This window comes from Pelobates fuscus, chromosome 7 (genome assembly GCF_036172605.1).
Source record: "Pelobates fuscus isolate aPelFus1 chromosome 7, aPelFus1.pri, whole genome shotgun sequence".
NCBI classification, from domain to species: Eukaryota; Metazoa; Chordata; class Amphibia; order Anura; family Pelobatidae; genus Pelobates; species Pelobates fuscus.
The window spans coordinates 65,183,779-65,208,874 of NC_086323.1; the positions used below are offsets into that span (position 1 = coordinate 65,183,779).

At 39.6% G+C, this 25,096-nt stretch overlaps 1 protein-coding gene across 1 annotated transcript in view; it reads right to left on the minus strand.

The window, feature by feature from the left end:
* The window catches only part of LOC134569373 (uncharacterized), a 394,137-nt gene that overhangs the window by 47,240 nt on the left and 321,801 nt on the right, over window positions 1-25,096 (minus strand). The window contains exon 4 of the mRNA XM_063428361.1: window positions 24,747-24,949. Coding sequence (XP_063284431.1) covers window positions 24,747-24,949 — 203 coding nt within the window. The remainder of the gene's footprint in view (window positions 1-24,746; window positions 24,950-25,096) is intronic.

Consider the following 25,096-nt stretch of genomic DNA (forward strand, 5'->3'; position numbering starts at 1 on the left):
TAGAAAGAAAGTGTCCATTAGTCGCCATTTCAAATTCCAAGAGTTATTTGATTATGAATTGTAGGGTGCAGACTTATTTTATGGTTTTCTTTCCCCTACTTTAATTTTCGTGTTCTGGAGTGGGTTTTATTGTGCTCCCGAGTCCCCCAACACCATCCTATATTTTATTGTTTATATATATATATATATATATATATATATATATATATATTTTTATTTATTTATTTTACACATATATTCTCGGTTTATTTATTTATTTAGGTGCAGGCAAGATTGTTCTTACTATATTTGTGAAAAATGATTAGACCACAGACAAGTGTGTATTATCTGCAACTGAAAGGGCTGACACAACACAATTAACAAAAGGTTCGCTTTTCTTTTTGATGACATCTGATTGAAATAAACAAAAAAGACAAAATGTGCCTTTTCACACAACATGATTTCAGCAAAGAAATAACCCTTCAACTCCAAATTAAATTAAAAGGCAGCACCTTGGAGAAATGATCTTTTCACCTTTCTTATGGAGCGTGTTTAATTAGTTTGTTACATTTAAATATTTTTGGCACCGACATATCTATTATTGTACACCGCTCTTGGATTTTTTGCAGTTATACAGTGATTAGAATTTGTTGTTCACACCTGGCATCTTGAAAAAAAAAAGCTAGGGGTAAAAAAAATTTGAACCATCTAGTGCTGCAAGATTTGTTATTTGAAACAGGTTTTCCTGAAAACAGCTGCACCCCAGATCTTAATTAAATAATACTCATAGCACATTGTTCAAATGAGCAAACATATTGTCCTTATGCTCTGGAATTGGAATTGAATTATAATTCTTTACATTTTGTAATTAACAGGTCAGATGCTACTGCACTCTATGAAATCATGGTGACTTTACTTTGCACCTGTGGTTCCCTATTTGAAAGATGTGGTTTGAAACATATTAATACATTGACAAAAAAAAAGTATATATATATATATTTATTACACAAAGACAGACAGATGTGAGACTAGAGGAAACTTAAAAAAAAACAAAAAAACTTTTTTTTTTATTATTTTTTTTTTAATAGCAAAAGTTACCCTAGAATGCATTTGTATAACTAATCCGACTTTCTGAACATGGTTTTAGTATTTTCGGTCATTCCAAATCAAAGGCCTAAGTCGATCTGACACTTTTATTGGTAAAATTTGTGCTTTTGATGCAAACCTTATTACCAATTAAAAGAGCAAAGGAACATGTCCCTGTCCTTCATAAAACAATCATTTCATCTCTGTTTAAAATAATTCAAAGGTAATAAACGGAGAAGCAAATAAAACCCATAGGACTCAAAAGTAGATTTACCTTAATTTGTCCGTGCCGGCTCATTATTCATCATCTGACTATCAGTAGTCTACTGAAATAAGGTATTTATGACAAAGAACTTACATGTTCTTTAATTTCAAACAAAATATAAATTCCAGGGTATCAAGAACAAATCTGATCTCAATTTATTCATAGAGGTTTTTAGTATTAGGTACTGTAATTGCTCTTGAATTCTTTCCATATTATATTTGTATGTAGGTAGATTAAAGGGTTACTCCAAGCATCATAAACACTTCAGCCTGCTGTAGCAATTATAATGTTAGGAGTTCCGGGCACCATTGCCTAGCAATGGTTTGGTTCCTATCTGGGCCCCACCAGGCGTCAAGGCTCCCACCACGACTGCAAAAGCTGGATGCCAATCTTGCCATTCATACATTGTCTGATTGTGTCAACTGAATGCTCTCATCCAACAAACGAGAGATTGTGCAAAGAAATATGCACAGAACTCTCGTTTTGGGTTTGCTAATGATGCTGCCAGAGGTGGAGTTACACCTCAAGCAGCTAACCTAAATGTCTCTGTATGTGCAGGGTTTCAAACTGAAATGCTGCAAATGCAGACTTCAAGCACCATGATCACTTCAAAACACTGAAGTGGTCTTGGTGCTTAGAGTAACTCTTTAAGGTGTATACATGTGGATTAACAACGCTTCCTGCCCCAAGCCTCTGCAAGCCAGAAATCCTCTAAAGCCAAGTGAGTATTGGGGCTACTAGGTTAGATAACATCTTGCATTCTTATAGAATTGTTTTTAGTACCACTAATAAATGCAAGTAATCCTATGAAATCCATTCCACAGTCTAATTCAGCTCCACGGAATAAAGATCTAACAAGGTTATTCACTAAACTTTCACTAAAAGTTGTGACTACAGAGGGGTTGGAAATTATTTTTTTATACTAATTATTTAAGTTAACTACAAATGAGATTTTATGGAAAGACCCTATATATAATTATCAGTAAGAGCATAGGCAGGTATCAATGGCTCACAACATAAAGCCCGGTACATGGAATAGAAATGTATCACAATGCAGCTCTGTAGCCAATACAGACAGAAGGAGGGAACAGAGGAAAAAGACAAAAGTATCAGAGAGCACATAAGATCAAGGTACTTGCAAAAGCATGCTCGTCCACCATGAACTGACCCACAACTTTGTCTACTCATTGACCAGCACTTGCATAAAGGGCTAAAAAAACACCCAATATAATTAATACCATGCTGAACTTTTTCGTGAGCTGTGACTTTTCACTTTTCTCCTAGAAGTAGGTCACCAGTTTAAAAACCTAGGAAGGAAGGAAGGACTCCCTATAAGTGTCAGTCACACTGGATTCTGGCCTGGAGTTATGACCCAAAATCAAGAAAAATGTGTCCTACCATCATCATTTACTTGAAAACAAGAGAAATCTCAATGTATCTTTCCTGGTAAAATATTTTATAAATAATAAAATAATAATAATCATGAGTTACTTTGTACTCTGTTTACACATTAGAGGTGTAAATTATTTGGAATTCCAAGTGAATTTCTTATGTTAGCTATACTTTAAGTTTGACAATTGGGCCAAAAATTTAAAATTCATTTTGAATTCCCGAGAACCTACCGGTCTTTACACTTGACAACTCTGTTCGCACAAAATCTAGAAAGTTTGTAAGGCACGACATTCACAGTGGCTTCTTTCACTAAACCAGGGACTGCAGATGATTGACAAGAGAACTACAAATAAGTTGGGCATGTGTTTTTTTTTTTTTATTTATAATCTATTTTCATTTAAAATTTGCAATTCCTTCATCAATTCTCCACAACTCATGTTTTAGTAAATAAACCACACTAGGTAAGTGAAAGAGTCTCTTTAATGTGAATCTATTATTCCTAGTCCATTGAGAACATTGTAGCTTCAGAGAGCATATATATATATATATACATACATATATATATATATATATATATATATATATATACACACACACACACACACACACACCTTTTGTCCCCGAGTAATGCTCCAAGAAGATAACGGCACTAAGGTCTATTCCACTTTAATACACAAATGTCCACTCAGTCACACTAAGTCTTCCAGAAAGAACTTTTTTAAAACTAAATGTTCCAATGACCATTTTAAAAACCACAGCTACAGAATCCATAAAAACATTCAAAACATTTTAGTTGAAAGCAGTCAATTGTATCTAAGCAGGCACAGCAAACTTGTAATTTCGGTCCTGTTAATAAAAGGTCAATATCAAGTTTTGAGTTACTATGAATTGCTGTAGGGTAAATCATCACATTAGGTGATACGTGTGAAGATGAGATCAAAGAGCAAGCCAATCGCCATAAACAACTTGCACGTCCAGAAATATATTCTTTGATTTAAGAGAGCTTTGAGAATTTCACTATTCGTTTTGTTGTTGTTGGTTTTTTTTAAGGAACTCTGCGAGCATCATAACAAGTCCCTTGAATAGCTGTTCACAAACTGCAAAACTTCACCAGCAGATTCAGGGAGTTACCAGATGCCACTGCTTAAGTAGTGGATAATGGCTTCCTTTATTCTCTATGGGATCGACTAACCACTACTTAACAACTAACTAGTCTACAACTGGTTTCTAATTTTGTCATTATTGCTGCCACTTACCATCAAAACTTAGCAATTCCATTATTTTCAAAGGGCAAGAGGCTAACTCCCTATGAATCATAGAGCAGAAAATACAATAGCAATAAGACATAAAGTGCGTACCAGAGCATATTAAATCATGTCACACTGCAATAAAATTAAAAAGACGACTTGACACAGGATATAAAAAATAAAAAAAATATTATTTATAGAAGTAAATCTTTCAATTAAACTGACAATTCACATAGCAGAAATTAACCTCAAACATTACAAAGATACCCATTCCCAGAATTTCCGTCCCATATCACTCTTGAACACTGATGCAAAATTTTTCGCTAAATTCTACGCGTTAAGGCTAGGAAAGATTTTGCCACACATAATACATACTGACCAAGTGGGTTTCATGAAAGGAAGGCAGAGAGGCAACAACACGAGAAAAGTATTGGATATCCTGCACACCACACAGAGACAGGGGGGGGGGGGTGAAAGTGTGGCCATCACGCTAGATGCGGAAAAGACCTTTGACCGCTTGAGCTGGAAATTCCTAGAAGCAGTCCTCCTCAAATTTGTGGAGTCAGTTTTTTTTTACTAGATTGGAAGCAAGCCTTAAGTTTCATAGGAGGATGCTGAAAGTTGTTCAATTTTGGACAAAATATACATATGTAATACCTACCACCAGTCACAGTTTCCAAGAAATAGCCCTAGGAGAGCTGTGCGCATGCCCACGAGGTCAGGCAATCTCCATGGAACATTCAATTAAAGAACGCAAAAATCCCTGTACTAATATTTTCATATGTATAATGAGGAATAAAAGCTGGGGAGAGGAAAGAAACATTTTACTTGTTTTATCATCAGACACTGCCCTGGTAAATCAGTTTCAGGAGACGTACTGAATTAAAGTGAAACTCCCACTAATCTAAGACAGGCTGGGACATATATATTCCCATCAATAGGGGCTCTGTACTAGGCATTACAAGACACACAGCACATTACAGATGTTAATTGGCATTTGATCTGATCATGACTGTTGCAATAATAGGCAGCTCAATATCTTTGTACATATATATATATATATATACACACACATATATAAATATATACATACACACACACCAGAGTATTGCAGTATGCAATGATACCTTTTTTATTGGACTAACGTAATATTTAAAAGAAAAGCTTTCGAGAGTTTCCTCTCTTCCATAAGTTTGAAGCAATACTGATCAATCTGAAAGAGTTTAACACTTAAAACCAGGGCTTGAGTCCTGCAGGAACGCGTAGGAACGTCATTCCTGCATTTTTTTTACAGCAGGAACGCCGTTCCCGCTGTTCCTGCAGGCACTCAGGGGCGGCAAAAAATGCCCCCCGTGCTCCCCCTGTCCTGTGTTGGCCCAATAGGTGGCCTGATGGCCACCTGATGGTCCCCCCCCCCCCGGCGGGCGCCTGTCTCCATATCAGACGCGGCGAGGGAGCTGTGACATCATACTCCGGCTCCCGGCATCAGTAGACTGCCCACGCGGCGAGAGGGAGCAGAGAGAACACAGCTTCCTCGCCGCGTCTGATATGGAGACAGCCGCCCACCCCACTGGACCCCAGGGACAGGTCCATGCCAGCTCTCCAGGGAGGCTGGGTGGACATTTTTTAATTAAAAAAAATAATAATTTGCGTGTGTCTGAGTATGTATGTATGTATGTATGTGTGTGCACGCGTATATATATATATATATATACATACACACACACACACAAACATGCGTACATATATATATATATACATATATATATATATATATACATATATATATATATATATATATATATATATATATATATATATATATATATATACATATACATATACACACACACTTTTCTTCTGTTCCCTGCACACACACTTTCAATTATATATAAGTGCCTGGTGCATATCAGCCACAGCCAAAAAAAATAACAGAGTGAAAAAATATTAACAAAGGCTTGCACTCACGTTCTTTTGTAAAGTTTTCTCTTTCTTTATTCTATAAATTCGTTAAAAAATCGACGTTTCGAGGGGCATGGCCTGACTGCTCGAGGAGATGGTCGTGTGAGTAATCAGCTCCGCATAAGAATCCCAATATACAGCGACTAGAACAGGATTAATACCACCAATATTCCTCCCGAACACGTGGGGAACTTACCTGACTCGATGGCACAACGATGGACGAAAAAAATCAAAGCCTATGACGCCATCAATGCAGATTTCTGCAATGTCCTCGCCGCCACGCGGCGTCCAAGATGGCGCCGGGAGAAATCTATCACCGGCCTCGAGCTCGGATAGAAGTGATATCACCTCCATTAAGTGATATCACCTCCATTTCTACAAAACACGTCCCAGCTATGGACTCTTCCATCCACAAGATGCAACAAGAGCTCCGAACAAATATGCAAGCAGATTTTGCCAAATTGGCAAAAGAAACAAAATATGACGTCAAAGCCCTTGGGGATCGCACCGATTACCTGGAGAGTAAGACAGAAGAAATTATTTTGACACATAACAACGTGGTTGCGGCCCATGACAACATGGAGGTGAGACTTCAATCTATCATGGCAAAGCTTACTGACCACTAAGACAGGGACAGAAGGAATAATATTCGCATACGGGGAATGCCTGAAGAGGTCACATCTAAAGACCTGAAAGAAGAAAGGACCACAGGCACTCCAAATTGAAACCGTATGCAGATTTATTAGGAAAAAATGCAACGCCAAGCAACGTTTCGACCAACAAAGGTCTTTTTCAAGCTGAGACCTTTGTTGGTCGAAACGTTGCTTGGCGTTGCATTTTTTCCTAATAAATCTGCATACGGTTTCAATTTGGAGTGCCTGTGGTCCTTTCTTCTTTCGTGTATAATTCTGGGATTGCTGGTCCTGATCCGGAGCACCCTTGGCCGCTGGGATTGAGTGCGGTTCCCACCATCTACTTTGCGTACATCTAAAGACCTGGGCGCGCATATTAAAGCGCTGTTCCACTTTCTGACCCCAGACCTACCAGAAGAAGCTTTACTCCTAGATAGAACGCACAGACTGCCTAAACCCAAAAACCTCCCAGCAGCTACACCAAGAGACACCATCACGAGGATGCATTATTACACTACTAAGGAGGCCATAATGCAGGCATCAAGGAGGCAGCCTACTCTACCAGAGGCCTATGGCAAGATCCAGCTCTTTACAGACCTTTCGGCTTCTACACTGGCAGCTAGGAAAACGTTCATGCCAATTACCAAAGCCTTGCGAGCGGCGGACATACCCTATAAGTGGGGGTTCCCAGCCCGCCTGATTGTACGGCGTAATGGAGCTGAGAGACACCTTTTAAATTTGGAAGATGGAAAAAAAGCGTTGACGGAGTGGAATATCCCTATAGACACTAGCACACAAGGTATCCCCACTGGACAAAAAGTGGCAAAGACGCGCATGAAAATTACTCCAGACTGGAACCCTGCGGCCGCAGATAAGTGACTCTACCATGCCCACTAGGGGTTTAAGTAACTTACATTTGTACTAATTAGGTGTGTTACGAGGTGCACAATCCTCTAACGGTTTATTATGATTATTTTATACTACATATTAGTGTTGAGAAAAAAAATACATAATGTACATATGTTTTTGCTTAACATAAGGTTACTCACATGGGTGATGGTTTAACCCGATGAACTTGATGACGTTAGGTCTCATAATCCATAATATAGGATTTAGGCCTATACGGTCTAGACAGTTTATCTTATATCAGGGGTAGGCAACCTTTTAGCAGCACTGTGCCAATATAAGATTGTGATGTCCCGTAGCGTGCCGGTCCTATTTTTTTAATTGAGGTGTGTATGCTGCCGTATTCTGCTTGTGTTATTTTTACTGTAATTGCTTTGTATCGTTGTATTTGTGCGTAATATGCAGGGCCATCTTTAATATTGACTGGACCTTGGGCAAAGCATTTGCTTGGGGCCCCCTGGACCCTGTCCCCCCTCCCCAGGCGTGCAATCACGCCCTCCACCTCAACGCAGTGGCAGACCTAAAGTAGAGAGGTGCAAGAATTTTATTGGGCCTCCCTTTTGCACGGGTGATTAAAAGGTAGATCCCCATCTGTCGTGCAACTCCAGAAATGCATTGACAGCTGGGGCTCTACCATTAACCCATGTTTCCAGATCTGTATTAAGCACTAAGCAGTTTTTGTGTGTTTGAATGTAAACAGGTTTTTGTATGGAATATGTTTGTGTGTGGTGTTGGCATGATTGCAAGCATGTATTTGTGTAGTGTTGATTTTTGAATGCAGGGGTGTATTTACATATGATTTTGGTGTGTAACACAGACGTGTTTGTACGTAGTGTTGAAATTTGAATGCAGGGGTGTATTTGTGTGTAGTGTTAGTGTGTGAATGCCGAGATGTATGCACATATACACGCACACAGAGATATATACACACTGAAACACACACACAGATACACAGACATACTGACACAGACATACTGATACACACACACAGATATACTGACACAGATTTACTGACAGACACACACACACACACAGACATACTGACACACACACACACACACAGACATACACACACACACACACACACACAGATATACTGACACACACAAAATGTACACTTTAAAAACCTGCTGGTGGCAGAAGGTGTTGGGAGTTGGGGTCTGTCTCTCTCGGCCAGCCCCCCTCCACTCTGCCTACTCTTCTTTCCCACGCGCTCCTCTCTTTGTGGGTGGAAGTGATGCGTGTCCAACACTTCCTCCCAGCCTGCTGCCAAAAAGCAAGGGACCTGCTCGCGCTGTTAAGCGCCTCAGCGCGACCGGGCCCCTGCTGACAGAAGCCCACCGGGTGGCCCTTTGTGCACGGGCCACCCAGTGGGCCTCCTTAGTGTGCGGATTACCAGCCAGGTGTTAGAAATAGTTGAGGCAAGCGGGGCTCACTATGCAGCTGCCCAGTTTGCCCCGCGTTAAAGACGGCCCAGCGTATATTAGCTATTATATTGTATATGTTCATGAGTAGTTTATGGATTGTGTATGATACATATGAATGTGAGTTGTGTATGGGGGCTGCTTGTGGAATTGTGTGTGTGAATGGATATGTCACATTGTGTGTTTGGTAGTGTGTGGGGGGGCTGTTTGAGGTATTGCATGTGAGAGGCTGCATGTGGGGTTGTGTGCATGTATGTGGATTGTTAGTGGTGTTGCATTTGTGCGGATTATGTGTATGTTTGTGTGTGGGCTGTCCGTATTATTTGTATGAGGGGAGGGTTATTCTGCATTTCTGTGTATATCTACCAGTGTGGGTGTCTTCCCTGGGGCCCAGTGGGGACCAGGCCGGCCAGGTACATGTCAAGGACAGGAGCGGCAACTGCGAGCTGTTCTACTATTGTGTGGATTCCCATTCACAAGTGCTGGGAGGAAGTGATCTGAGATCACTTCCTCTACGTGCTGCAATGCATAAATTGAGGATTGTCCTTCACCACCTTTTCGGATTAGCAGATATCTGAAGTTTTACTGGGAAGTTTTACTGATAGGCCAGAGCCTGTTTGTCACTAGCAGCCTTGAGTGCCGTGCAAAGACACCTCGAGTGCCGTGCATGGCACAAGCGCCGTAGGTTGCCTACCCCTGTCTTATATCATAGTCGGACAACTCCCAACTAAGACAGATTTGTTTATCCCAATTGGAACATAAAAATATCTCCTGGCCGGATGCATAAATGTTCGGATAGCTATAAATGACTGTCCATGGGCAATGTTATCCCTCACTAGTCATTTCTTGTACTCTGCATGCTATATGACAACGACAGAAGGATGCACTATACCACCACAGATTATGACAATTATTCACATGCCTCATAAATGCTTAGCTGACGGCCTGACTGTTTCATATATACCAGATCTGATAGAACACGACAGGCAAGGGTAGATTCCATCCTACATATTGTGTAACTTGTCGATTGTATATTGTAGGCTAGATATGTACTTAATGAACTATAGCCTTAGAATAACAAACACGACTCAGATGTCTTGTCCACCCTGTGGGAGTGTGACGCATGGCCAATCCTATATATATCCATACGTTGAGGCCACATTTTAGGAATATATAGCCCACGCCACCTAGTACCACCTTACTATTAATTGAAAGCAGGCACTATATCTCACCCGCCACTGCCAACAATTACAAAACACCATATACATGGGATTCATTACCCCACACATGGGCTTAAGTGCCCAACAGATGTTGAAAACACTGGGTCTCATCACGGAGACCTTTCTTTTGTATATAGTTTGTTATATGTTTTATATAAATTTTTTTTTACCTGTTTCCTTCCTGTGCCGAAATGATCCAATGCCAAAGCATTATGAACAAGGCATGGCAACATGTCTACGATTTAATGTTGAAGAACACAGTTACCATCTCACAATCATGACAATGTTTTGCCACTCTACTATGTGCGGTACACCTATACTGAACTCAGCAATCTACATAATTACCAGAGCCCCCTCCCATGTCACTTAACATACTTTCACTGAATGTCAAAGGCCTCAATGCCACACATAGCATTCTTTCAAGAGACACATTTCCTAAATACACAACATCCCAAACTTCCCCTAACCAATTCCCGATAAGCTATCATAGTACATACAAAAAAAAAAAAAAGAGGAGTAACAATTTTAATAAGCCGGGACGTTTCGTTCCAATTCATAAAAAAGGTTAGCGACAAGAAAGGGCGTTATCTAATCCTACAATGCGTTATAAACAATTCCCAATACACGCTAGTCAATATGAATGGCCCACACAATGACCAATATCTGTTCCTAGACCAAGTCCTCACCCTAGCAAAAGCACACAAGTTTGGTGAGGTTATCCTTGGAGGAGACACAAACTTTATAATAGACACATCTATGGACACCACCTCATCGTCCAAAGTCAAACAAGCAACAACACAACGGCGAACACGCAATACCTCACTCATAAAGAAACTACTGTTAGCGCACGATTATACTGATGTCTGGAGAAACCTACATCCGCTCGATAGGGACTATACTCACCACTCCTTAGTGCATGATACCTACTCACGGATAGACCGTATTTTAATTCCTACGATGCAAACCCCACACATCATCGCAGCCGATATAGGCATTACCACATGGTCAGACCATGCTCCGATAACTATGTCCCTTAACCTGCAATATCCCACTACTGGGAACCGCACGACTCATTACTCACTGACCATTCATTGGTCTCCCAGATCACTGAGATCTCTATCAATGACACAGATGACACAAAAATAGACATCCTATGGCAAGCGCACAAGGCAGTCCTACGGGGCCAATTCATCAAACATGCTAGTCTTAACAAGAAACGACGCACAAAGGCTTACTTAGACATACACCAGTTAACCAGACTCACACACATAAACAAACAGTCACCAACTCACGATATCACAAAACAAATACTCCACTTACAAGCCCAATTGAGAGACATGGAACAAGCTAAGACGACTTATTTATTGACAAAAATGAAACATACATTTTTTAAAGAAGGGAACAGGGCGGGAAAACTATTAGTGGCCCAACTCAAATCACAAGCCTTATCCTCCAGAATAGCATTTATCCACAAGACAAACGGGGACAAACTTCCTAACCCACTAGATGTAGTGGAAGAGTTCGGCAAATATTACAGTGGTTTCTATAACTTAGCAGATGACACAACTAACCATGTACCTACTCAAGGCAAAATCGATACCATCCTACAGGAGGTACACCTACTATCCATCACCACTGAGGACTGCCAGAAACTGATACAACCATTCACTGTGCAGGAAATTGTGGACACCATAACTCAATTGCCGAAACGTAAATCACCTGGACCAGATGGGTTTACAAACCTTTATTATTATACCTTTAGAGATATTTTGGCACCGCATATGACCTCTCTATTCAACTATTGCCTCCAAACGGGAGTCATGCCCACAAATATGCTACAAGCACACATAACGACACTCCCAAAAACGGGGAAACCCCCGACTCACTGCTCCAACTTCCGACAATTTCCCTCCTGAATTGCGACACTAAAATTTATGCCAAACTGTTAGCCAACAGGATAACCTCTATCTTACCACACATTGTACATAATGACCAATCAGGCTTCGTTAAAGGCAGGCAGGGCTCAGATAATACCAGGAAGATCCTCAACATCTTATCCCACATAGAAGCGAAAGGGATTGAGAGTATTCTATTAGCCCTAGACGCTGAAAAGGCCTTTGATAGGCTAAATTGGGCTTACATGACATCAGTCCTGATTAAATACGGCTTCCCACAAAAACTCATACATGGCATCATGGCACTATACAAACACCCTACTGCTCGAGTCTCCCAGTCCGGGTTTCTTTCAACGCCATTTACCCTTACTAACGGCTCCAGACAGGGATGCCCTCTGTCTCCCCTACTTTTTATACTGGCACTAGAGCCCCTGGCGTACAAAATTAGACAAGATCCACTTATCACTGGCATAAGCATAAATACTGACGACTATACACTATCTATGTTCGCCGATGATATTCTACTCTCCCTTAGCGCACCGGAGACCTCTCTTCCTCGGCACACTACAGGACTAGACACACTACAGGACTACGGACGTGTCTCGTACTATAAACTCAATAGTACTAAGACACAGGCCCTACCACTACATTAAAAACAGGAGTAATAGGCGCTCACTAAATAAACTAGAGGTGGGCAGCAGTGAACCGAGTAGGAGTTCCCAACGCCTACTCAGAATAGTGAAACAAACAAGGAAAAAAGTGGTAAACCGCGCCCAAACAGTACAAGTAATAATGAAGATGTATACATACAAACTGTCCTATAATAAGGGATGTATGGAACCTTCAATAGAAAAATACAAAACAATAATAGTGCAGTATATCAAGCAAGTGAGAGTAGTTAAAACTATATAGAAGACTAACTCACACTTTGCAGAGCTACTCAGAGCTCTGCCGTATAGCGCCTAGATGGTACAATCCCCGTCTCAGGATGTCAGATGATGGTGCAGTACAGGGTCCAATCCTCCACAGTAGTATATGGAAAAAATAGAGATAGGATCCAATAGTATAGTATGTATAACAAACAGTGTTGGTAAAAAAAGGAAAAATATCCTACTTACAGATTTCAGAGCAAATATCTTGCTCTAGTATGTACAGCATATGGTGGTATAATCCCCACCAACGGATATATGCCTGGATTCAGGTTCCTGATTTTCCTGAATCCTGGCATATATCCGTTGGTGGGGATTATACCACCATATGCTGTACATACTAGAGCAAGATATTTGCTCTGAAATCTGCAAATATTTGCTCTGAAATCTGCAAAAAACCCAGTTATACCCTACCACTAAGCTGTCCATGAAAATTTGGAACAGAATATTATCTAAGATGTATGACAAAGGGAAGTTTTGTACACACGCCCCATTGGGGGCGCTAGAAGGGGTGACAGCAGAACTTTCGATGAAGCCTTGGTGTATTCATGGGATCATGTATATCAAAGATCTATACTCCCAGGGCAAATTGTTGGCCTTCCCCGAATTACAGACAAAATATAATCTACCCACCTCTTTCACGTTTCGATACCTACAATTGAAAAGCATAGTACAGAATAGGGTGTTGTTGCAACCATCGTTGATAACGCCCCAAACAAACCACATCATGGCCATCGTTACCAGATGTACTTCCTCACCGACCAAACCCAAGGCATTGTCTGTCTGTTATAAATCTCTACTGGGACACACACCACCTAATTCCTTCACATACGTTTCCCAATGGGAAAAAGAAGGCATACCGCAACTCACGGATAACGAATTGATTCACTCATTGAATGCTCTTAAGGGTCTCACATCTTGCTTCTCACACATAGAAGCCCACAAAAAAGGTAATCTATAGGTGGTACCTGACCCCACAGAGGCTTCACCAAATTTATCCAACAGTAAGTCCCATATTCTGGAGATGTAACTCAGGTAAAAGTAACATGACTCACATATGGTGGGAATGCACCCTGATTCGACCCCTCTGGTTGCAAGTCCAGCATATATTACAAAACACTTTGCATTTCTCGACACCTCTTACAACACTGGTGGCTCTCATGTTGCTCTTCCCACACACATGGAACAAAGAGTCCAAGAAATTAGCCTCCCTCGCTTTATTGGCAGCCAGGACACTTTTGGCCCAACATTGGAAGAGCTCTTATTGCCCCTCACGTAAAGAACTACTAGACAAGCTATACCAATACTACAGATACGAGGTGCTTTCCTCTGAGTCCAACGAGCAGGCAAAGCAAACTGAACGGATGTGGAAACCTTGGCTCACATCTCTATATCCCCCAAATTAATATTGGAGTCCCAACTTGCACCTGATAGTCATATACCACAGCTACTGATATGCTCATAGAGACTCAAGGTATGATTGCGGAACTCCTACCAGTATATATTGCGGAACACTACAACACATTCATGTGCAATGCCAGACAACCGATTATTATTAATGTTAGATGATAATTTTGATAAAGTTGACTGTTGTAAACTGTGTTCGGATACCCCAAACTGTATGTACCGATGTATATCTGTTCTACACTGTACAATACTGTAAGAGTGATATATAATGTGCTGAGATCGGTTACTGGAATCATTTTGTACCCTACCCTTTTCTTCTTTTTGTATCCCCATTTTCGTTTTACTCGTGCAAAATAAAAAAAACTTTAAATCTTAAAAAAAAAAAAAAAAATCGACGTTTCAGCCATTGTCCGTGGCTTTCATCAGGATCAATTCATGAATTCAACAATTGTTGAATTGATCCTGATGAAAGCCACGGACGATGGCTGAAACATCAATTTTTTAACTAATTTATGGAATAAAGAAAGAGAAAACGTTTACAAAAGACCGTGAGTGCAAGCCTTTGTTAATATTTTTTCACTCTATATATATATATATATATATACACATATACACACACACACGCACGAGTGTATGTAATTATTTTTTGGAGGGGGGGATTTTGGGTGAGTTCCCACACTTGATTCCCCAGGACTTGAACCCTGCTTAAAACAACTGATGTTAGAGAAGGGGAAGGAGGGGAAGGGGGCAGGAGGGGCGTGAGTGGGGTGTCATAAATAGCAGAAGATGTGGCTGAAAGTGAAAGGTTCAGGTTGGCTGAGAATAGCCAGAAAAAGTAAATAAACAGAGGAGAGTCAATAAGGTAGTTAAAAAGAAAAAGAAAAAAATAACAAGAAAACAGCAGAGCAGGGCATGCAAATATATAGCTGCATATATATATATGTATACAAATTGATCCAATAAAGGTGAAACAAGAATATTGAAAAATAACTATATAAGACATTACATATAAAAAAAAAAAGCTTTGGTAGTGTGAGAGGAAGCCAGAGTCTACATTAAGTCCTTCATCTCTGGTGTTGAAATGTGTGATACATCTTTGAACTTTGATCCTGAGGTTTTGGATGGAGTGACCAGTCTGGGTGAAGTGATGATCAACAGGCAGGGGCGTTTTAGCCGCAAGGCAAACAAGGCGGCATTTTCCAGGGGGCGGCAAAAAACGCCGCCCCCAAATGCCCAGGGCAAGTGCCTTGTTAGCCTTGCGGCTAACTGGGCTGCCGGTCGGGCTGATGGGCTGGGCGGGCGGGCGGGCGGCTGGCGAGGGAGCTCTTCCTCTGAGCGATCTGCTCAGCTCCCTCGCGCGCGGCAGAGTGAGGCTGGGAGCCGGAATATGACGTCATCTTCCGGCTCCCAGCCTCACTCTGCGGCGCGCGAGGGAGCTGAGCAGAGAGCTCAGAGGAAGAGCTTCCTCGCCAGCCGCCCGCCCAGCAACCAGCCCAGCAGCCCGACCGGCAGCCCCACTAGACCCCAGGGAGATAGAGAAACCCCCCCAGCATTCCCAAAGGTAAGGAGGCTGGGGGGTAAGTTAAATTAATTATATATTATATATATTATATATATTATATATTATTAATTATTATATATTATTGTATTATATATATTAAATATATATAATATAATATATATATAATATATATAATATATATAATATATATATAATATAATATATATTATATAATTATATATTATTATATTATATATTATTATATATTATTATATTATATATGATTATATATTATTATATTATATATTATATATTGTATATTATATATGTTATATTATATTATATATTATATTATAATATATTATACATCAGAGAGTGTGTGTCTGACAGAGAGTGTGTGTGTGTCTGACAGAGAGTGTGTGTGTCTGACAGTGAGTGTGTGTGTCTGACAGTGAGTGTGTGTGTCTGCTAGTGAGTGTGTGTGTCTGACTGTGTGTGTCTGTTAGCTAGTGTATGCGTATCTGTCAGTGAATGTGTGTGTGTGTGTGTGTATTGAGAAGGCGGGACGGGGGGGAAGGGTTGGGTGGGGGTGTCGCGGGGGGGGGGGGAGAGGGGCGCCTGAGTTTTGTCCTGCCTAGGGCAGCACAAAACCAGGATACACCACTGCCAACAGGGGTACAATATCCGTTTTCCTTGTGGTTCTTGATTGAGTGTCTGTGTAGGTTCATTTGGAGATGCAGCTTAAGGCCAGTTTCTCCAATGTAGCATTTTTTGTCACACACTGTACACTGTATCATGTACACCTGTTACGTATTCATCCGCACATAAAAATGTGTCAGTTACTGTCCTGACAGGAAAAGTTGTGCCGAGCAACATTACTGTCCTGACAGGAAAAGTTGTGCCGAACAGCAATTATGCACATGGAATCCTGGTAATTGCCTTTGGGGTCAAAGGCCAGTTACAGCCAATCGGATCCACAGAAGGGGTATTTAAAACCAATTCTTCTCTTGCGCATTGCCCTGTCGTGGTTTCATGCCTATGGTTATCTGAGAGTGCATTCCTGATCTTGATTTTCTGGTATTTGACTTTGGCTTTGTTTTGACTTCTCTGATATCTGGTATCCTTGACTTTTGGCTTTCCATCATCTTTGTGTCTGATTCTGTGTTCCTGAACTCGTCAAGTATTTTGACTATTCTTGGAGTCGTTAAGTCCGGCCATTCTAAGGTCCTTTTATATGTTATCCTTAGTCCTTGGTGTGACACAATACTGCGTGCTGGATCAACTTGTAATCTTGACACCATCACATTAGGAGATGTGCACGAATATGATCCCTTAATGTTGTATGATGTGTTGTTGTGTATGGCTGTTGTGTATTGCCACATATATGTTGACACAGTTTGCAAAGTGATTGGTTGCATCGTACAGTGCCATTCTGTGTGAGCTCCTGTTCTGTGGTCAATTTGCTGCAGACCAATCTCTGTCTCAGGTTAGGCGGTTGTTTGAATGCAAGTATGGGGGTTTAGGAAATAATTTTTTTGAGTGTGGGGTCGTCTGAAATGAATGGTTGTGGCTCTTTAATAATTTTACATATTCCTTCTCGAGTTGTATGTAACTACTAGAGAGATTCTGGTTTTGTTTTCCTTTTCTTTGTGTTGTAGTAGCCTTTCCCGTGGTGTTTTTAGGGCAGATTTTTTTTTTTTTTAGATATGGTCTTTTCCTTGTAACCCTTTTGCCTAAATGACTATGACATTGTACTCAGGTGCTGATATCTGTATTTTGTGTCAGAGCAAATGCGGTGGTATCTGATAGCCTGGCTGTAGATAATACTTTTTTTGGTGTGATTGGGATTGAAGCTGGAATTGTGGAGGAAGCTGTACCTGTCTGTGGGTCTTCTATATACAGACAAATGAAGAATGCCATTGGTGACAGTTATTGTGCAGTCCAAGAAACTCACACTCTGATCAGAAAAGTTCATTTTAAGGTTAATTGATGGGCGGAATGAATTGAATGATTTATAGAAGTCTATAAGGCTTTCTTCTCCTTCTGTCCATATTATGAAAATATCATCGATGTAACGATAATAGGTATATGGTTTGTGGGGCTGTGTACATAAAAATCTGTTTTCTAGGTCATCCATGAAAAGATTACCGTATTGGGGTGACATTTTTTGTGCCCATTGCTGTCCATGTCATTTGTAGGTAGTTATATGTGAGTATGAATTCTATAAGCTGGGCAAACATATTTGTGTGTTGGTTTGTGGGATGAGAGAAATTTAATGTAGGCCTCAATACTATCCTTATGTGGGATGTTACTGTATAAGGATTCCACATCCATTGTTACTAGCATAGTGTTTTCAGGTAGTTCATATTGAGGAAGTCTGTAGTGTCCTGTATAAAGCTCTCAGTCTTAGCTAGAGGCCTAAGAATGTTTTCTATTAGGCCAAATATGTGTTCCGTGAGTGTTCCCATACCAGTTATAATGTACAGTCCTGGGTTTCCTGGCTTGTGGATTTTGGGCAGCATGTAGAAGGTTCCCATCTGAGGACTGGAAGGCATCAGATATTCTAATTCTTGCTGTATGTGTTTCAGAAATGATTTGCTAAGTTTTACGAGTTAAGCTGTATATTCCTTGGTGGGGTCCTTGTCCAGTTTTTTGTAGAAGTTTACATCGGACAACTGTCTGTTCCCACAAACACGCACACACACACACACACACACAGTTTATACCATCCCCTCACCCCCTCCAAACAACAACATAAAAACAAAACAAAAAAACAAACACACATGGCCTATTTGTAAAGGTCGGGAAATGAAATACGTCCATCACATTGTGACACATACATATACTATGTACATGCTTTATTTCTGTTTGCTTGGAAAACAGCTGCAGGTGCCTTTTACCAATTATACCACAATTTCCACAAACAACAATTGGCTTATTTAATTTGCTGCATTTGGTATGCATTCTCCAATAATAGCTAGCTACTTTAGTTACACATTTAGCAGACTTTTGAACATTCAAGCTACTCAATTAATACATTATTTACAAGTTAGAGGTTATTAAAAACAGATTCTTAATTTACTAATGATTAAGCAGACCCCAGGCTTTATTCCAATTTGCGTTTTTATTGAAAACGGAAGTGGGAACAAGGTGATAAAAATGTCAAATATTCGAAGGCCTCCTGTTCCAGATGACTGTGTTTGCGGTCATTACATTTAGTTTCAAAGACTAACTTGTGGCAAACTGAGAAGGAAAAGCAGAACGTACCATTGAAAAGTAGCACAATTAATGTTCTGGGCTTAATTGAAATTAAAGAACACGCAGAGTCAAAGCTCTGGTTCACATGTTCGCTTTACAGTGCAGGGTATTTGATTTTACTGTTCACAGCAAGCGATGGTTTGAAGTTGGGAAGAATTAAATATTATCACAATGTTGCTGCCTTGTGCCTTGTTATTTTAAACCACCAAAAGGTGTATTGACACAAACTGCTATTGGTGGGTAGTCACAGCAGTGCGACATTTTCAAATACCCATTTTTTTTTTTTAAATGTTTTATTTAAATTTAAAAAAAGTAGAAAATCAGAGAAGTATTGAAACCAGTGCTGGCTTATGAGATGCCCTCACTAAACCTGTGCACAGTCGAACATTTTTTTTTGGGCTGAAGCACCTTTGCCAAAATTAACATGTATTTATTTTTTTCAGGATTGTCAACCTTCAGCCAAATGGTATTTTGGCTCGGCAAAATTTTGGTAATAAAGAAAGATTCAGAAAAATGTATCCAACTGCACTGCAAAATATATACCTAACAGAAGTTTAAAAATTTTCATTATTTCCTGTGGGGGAATGAATTAAGAGAGCAGTCACGAAGCTAAACAGGTACCAATTAAGGGAGTTGTCTGCTAAAGTGCTGGATGTTTAAGATTAAGAAGTTATTTTCTTAATTGTGATCTTTTAGCCGATTCGTAGATAACTCACTAATTTATTATTTTTGGATAAGGTTGCCATAAGTATACCAATTACCTAATTTAGTATCCTTAAATATATGGCAATCCCACAAAGGTATCAATTTAGGGAGCTATCTGCTCCATGAGTACAGCCATATTTAAATCACCTTTGGTAAGAAGCACTATTTATTCAACCACTTTCTTTCAGTTAATTAAGAGCTAAAAAAAAAAAAAAAAAAAAAAACCCATTTAGATGTCTTATGGTCTTGGCACAAACATGGTACTTCTGACCAATGAGTATGTGAAGATGGTGACTCCAACGAGAATGGTAAATGAATAGCACGGAAAATAGGTATTTAGTTTTGCGCATGAATTAAAAATGATCTACATGGAGGCTGTATTTTATGTAACCTTTTTGTTTTTAAATCAGAATAAACAATGACTGGTTCCCTTTAAGTGCGTTTTTATTGACTTATTAGTTGCTATATCTCCAAGCCACTTTTTTTTATGGTTGCGTAAAAATATAAAACTTGTAACTTTCAACGCAAAGCAACATGAAACAATATAGGACAAATTCATAGTGTGGAGTGTTTGGCACAATTACAGTCTTTCATTAAATGGATCCATCAGGAAGTTTCAGACTAATTAATTTTGTGTTTATTCAGCTTTGCAAACCTCCTTAGTAGTGTTTCATTTACCATGAAGCCGCTTTGCACAAGTGAATTACTTGTATAGTGACTCAAAGGCATTTAACAATGTCTTTGATATTTTAAGTACTGACTTGGAGGGATGTTTAATTTCTTCCCCATAATGAAAGAAGCAACAAAAAAACTAAGGAGTGGGCTGAATCTGTTCGACAATCTCCTATGTAGCAGGACAAACAGCAAGAATTAAAAAAAAAACCTGAATATTTACTTTGCTTTATAGCAGTGCATGTTTAACATGCATTCACATAAAGCCTTGCTATGCAACATTGCAGTATAATAATTCAGATCTATTATTTAACACAATGTTGAGGTCATTAGGGAATATCTTGCATTCTGTATTAACTCTTTATGTGCAAAGACATTAAGCCCCATTTAAAATTAAGAGCCTACTTCGGCATTCCTCTTATTTTATTTTGTAATATAATTTCAAAATGAGAAATCCTAAAACTTTAAATAATTATAGCCGTTGAGTGCCTTCCAATTAATTTAGTGTCGCTCAAGCAACCTTGACTGAGAAGATTAAGAGATTACATTTATTATGATAAAATACTTTGCACTCCGAAATGAAAGGTCTCAGCAAAAGCTGCTATAACAGAGAAATACAGGGAATGTGTCCGTTTTCACAAAGACAGTGGCAGGCTTTGGGCCTTAAGAGCAGATTACCAACAATTCACTTTTTTTTTCTCACCGTATTTTTGTTTTTAAAAATGTATTATGATAATTATGATTGGTGAGGTCATGCAGCTTAATCCCTGGAGAAGAATTACTAAGGTCATCATAAGACCGTGGATAGCTAAAAAGACAATATAGGCACCCAGACCACTTCAGTTTTTAAAAGTGGTCTGGGCGCACTGTCCCAGATCCCTTAACCCTACAAAGATAATTATTGCAGTTTGTCTTAAACATGTGCAGTTTGTTTCGTTCCGAATGTCAATTCGGACATTCGGATACTTCCGAATGTCCGAATAGCTGAATTGCCGAAGTGGCCGAAGTACAGTATTGCCGAAGTACTAATATACCTACCCAGTGGAAGAATGAAGAATGTTACACTGCATACAAGTTTAAATAAAAAGTATAGAAACATAGCCAGGATTTAGCTGTAAGCATTTGCAACACTTACAACAATCAAGTAACACACATTCATAGAAAATGTAAATTACTTAGCCTGTCAATGGAATGACAGGAATGAATAAGTAGATAACTCCCTAATTCCCACAGTATTAGGGAGCTATCTACTAAAATGCTGAAAGACCTACATTGGTCTTTCAGCCACATTTACTAATACGAAGTAAAGAATACTTAGTATTAGTAAATTATGCCCCTACTTGCTATACCGCGAGTAGGGGCATGTCTAGTAAACAGGGGCATGTCTAGTAAAGCAGCCTGTGGCTGCTCACTGTAAAAAACAAAAACAAAAACCCTAAATTAGAATAAGAGGTGTGGGGGACCTATTGTCCTCCCCCCTGGCCCTAAATAAAAATTAACCCCCAGGTGACTAGGGGTCCCCAAACCCCTAGTCACCCCCTCCTAGAAAAAAATTAACCCGTACCTACTCCCCTCACCCTAAAAATAGTGAGGGGGGACCATTAAATAGGTCTTCTTTCTTCTAACATCTTCTTTTTTCAGCCCCCAAAAATGCCGAATAAAAATCCATAATAACCAATGTATTTTGAAGAAAAACAAAACAAAAAACTAGAGCGCAAAATAAATAATCCATCTTCACCCATGGAGGGCTCCGCGCAGACTGAGCTCTGCAGGGTGGGGGAAGGCTTATAAAGCCTTGCCCCGCCCTGCAATTAGGCTCAGAGCACTCTGGTTGGTTGGTTTAATTCATCCAATCAGATTGCTCTGACAGGCAGATGAAGGGACTGACAGGTAGGTCTCTACATTTACCTGTCACAGCACTCTGATTGGTTAGCTTGAAATGCAGCCAATGAGAATGCTCTGTGTCATTTTACGCAGCGTGGGAAAGTTCTTTGGAATTTTCCCATGCTGTGTCATTTGACTCATAACAACACTCTGATTGGTGGATTGAAAGTGCCGAAATCCTGAATTTTGGAATGCTGAACCAAACCGAAAATTTTCCCCATGCACATCCCTAGTTTGTTTTATAAACGGCAATAATTATCTTTGTGGTGTAACTCCACCTCTATTGGCTTTATACCAGACAGTCACTATAAGGACTTCTGGGCTGTTAAGCGACGTTCGTTCACCTAACTGATGCTGGACCTCCTCACGCTATACATGAAAACATCCAGTGGCACTGGAATCCCCATAGGAAAGCATTGTACAATGCTTTCCTATGGAGAAATCCTAATGCGAGCATGGCCATTGCCACAAAGAGCATTAGGTCTCCGTCGCCGGCTGATGTTAACAGGGGAGGAATGGAGTAAAACATGAGCCAGCGCCAAGGGACATCTGCGCTGGACCTAGATAAGTGACAGAAGGGGTTGTAACCCCTTCTGCACCGCATGGTGGGATTTGGGCACTAAAAGGAGCTATAGTGCCAGTAAAACAACTTTGTTTTCCTGGCACTACAGTTTCCCTTTATGCTTTTTGGAATGGTAAGGAAGACAGGTTTGAAGTTAGATAGACAGGTAATGGAGTGCAGTTCAATTGAGAGACATGGCTTGAAGTATGAGTAAAACAAGCGTTTAAGATGTATGCGGAACAATGCTAGAATGTTAGGCAATTCTGTTCGATACACTAGAGTATGTGATAGACCTATGCATGGTGACATTATGGAGTTAATCTGAACCTTTTTTCCCTAAAAATAAAATATTTTTCCAAATGCCTTGATTTCAGCCATGTCGGTTTGGCTCTGCAGAACTTTTATAGCAATAAATGGATTCAGGAAATGAATCAGATGAACCAAAAGAGCACAGAATTATATATATTATATATAACAAAATCCAATATGAATCACGATATCTAGAGCGTGATAATGGTCACAGGCGGTACATGCAGTAAGTTTTAATGTTCTTCCTCTCCTCTGCCCATGTCACCTTAGCTATAAGTACTTTGTTTGTTTTTTTAACTCAAGGTTTGGTACTTACTGAGCAAATAAACAAAAAAAAAACATAAAATGGGTCTATGGAAGGAGGCTAGACCTACTAATTGTAGAGCAAGATGAACCCAGTTTTAGCTCATTGATAAACCTGAAATTGAGGGGAGGGGTAATAAAGATAAAGATATTTTTTAAATCGTCTGCACCATATCTTTATGAAATATTTTTGAAAGGTAAAATAGATTTAAGGTCTATTCTCCCTAAACAATAGTGAAGTACTAGGAACAGGTCAAGGTGACAGGTGCACAAATTGGGTAAACCTCTTTTTGGCAGGTTACAAGATAGAGACCTAAACTGTACAAAATACAAACCACATCATATAAATAGGAATATAAATAAATAGGAAATATAAAATCAACATTCATTCTTTCAAATGTGCAGCACAACGCATTTGGACCTTTGGCTAGGTCTTACTCAGGTTGATTTTATATTTCCTATTGGTTATTTGAAAATAAAAACCTTTTTATCATCAACCCTGGTTCCAGAGCACTAACCTGTTTGGAGTTGCTGTATCTGGTGGGACCTGGTGTTTTGATCAACAAACCAGTATTGGGAGAAACTACCATAAATTCTGAGCCAGCTTTTGAGAGGCTCAAACATCTGTGAGTGTGCCAATTTCCACCACTTGCTAAAATATCTTCAAACATATTACACTATGATGTTGTTTATATTTTGTACTGTTTAGGTCTCTATCTTGTAACCTGCCTAAAAGAGGTTTACCCAATTTGTGCGCCTGTCACCTTGGCCTGCTTTTTCCATTTGAAACGTATGTATTTAGTGTGGGAGTGACAACACACTAAGGTGACCCCGTTGCTGCACTTGGTTTTAGCACCATTGCACCTTATAACTTTACTGCTTTTTTTAATAGTGAAATATTGTCTTTTTCTTCAAATCTAATCTTATCCCAGTCTGTAGCAGAAAATAAGTCAGTTCTAAAGGGATTCGCCTTACTGTTGATTTGAATAATTTGCTATCAGAAGATCATATTTTATTACATTCTTTATGTAATAATTCAACAGGAAATATAGAACGATATTTTCCTTGTTTTCAAATATGTCCTGTCGTCTAATATACTAAGCGGTCATATTAAATTAATTCACACTTACGTTCGAGAATACATTTAATAAACACCTGCTCCATAATAACAAGGTATAATTGGTGTTATTGTGGTTAGCTGTACTTACTTAATAAGGAGGGTCTCTGCAATGGTACCCGAGCATATTACAGCAGCTAAAAATAGTACATCAGGAGGTGGATGCGACAAGGTTTTCATTTGATAAACAAAAAAAGGCACTAAGATTATTGCAGCTGTCAATAGAACAAATAGTAACAGGCTCTTCCATCGGCAAACCAGAATTTTCCACACCGACTCATCCTGAAGAAGATACTGCAAAAGAAGACAACACGTAAATTAGTCTGGAGGCACGGGAGGCCGAAATGACTAATGGTTTAGGAAAGCAAACAGTGTTCTTTTACACCGGACTATAAATGTATTGACAATGCTTAAAAGCTTGTTTATTTTGAAAGTTTGAGA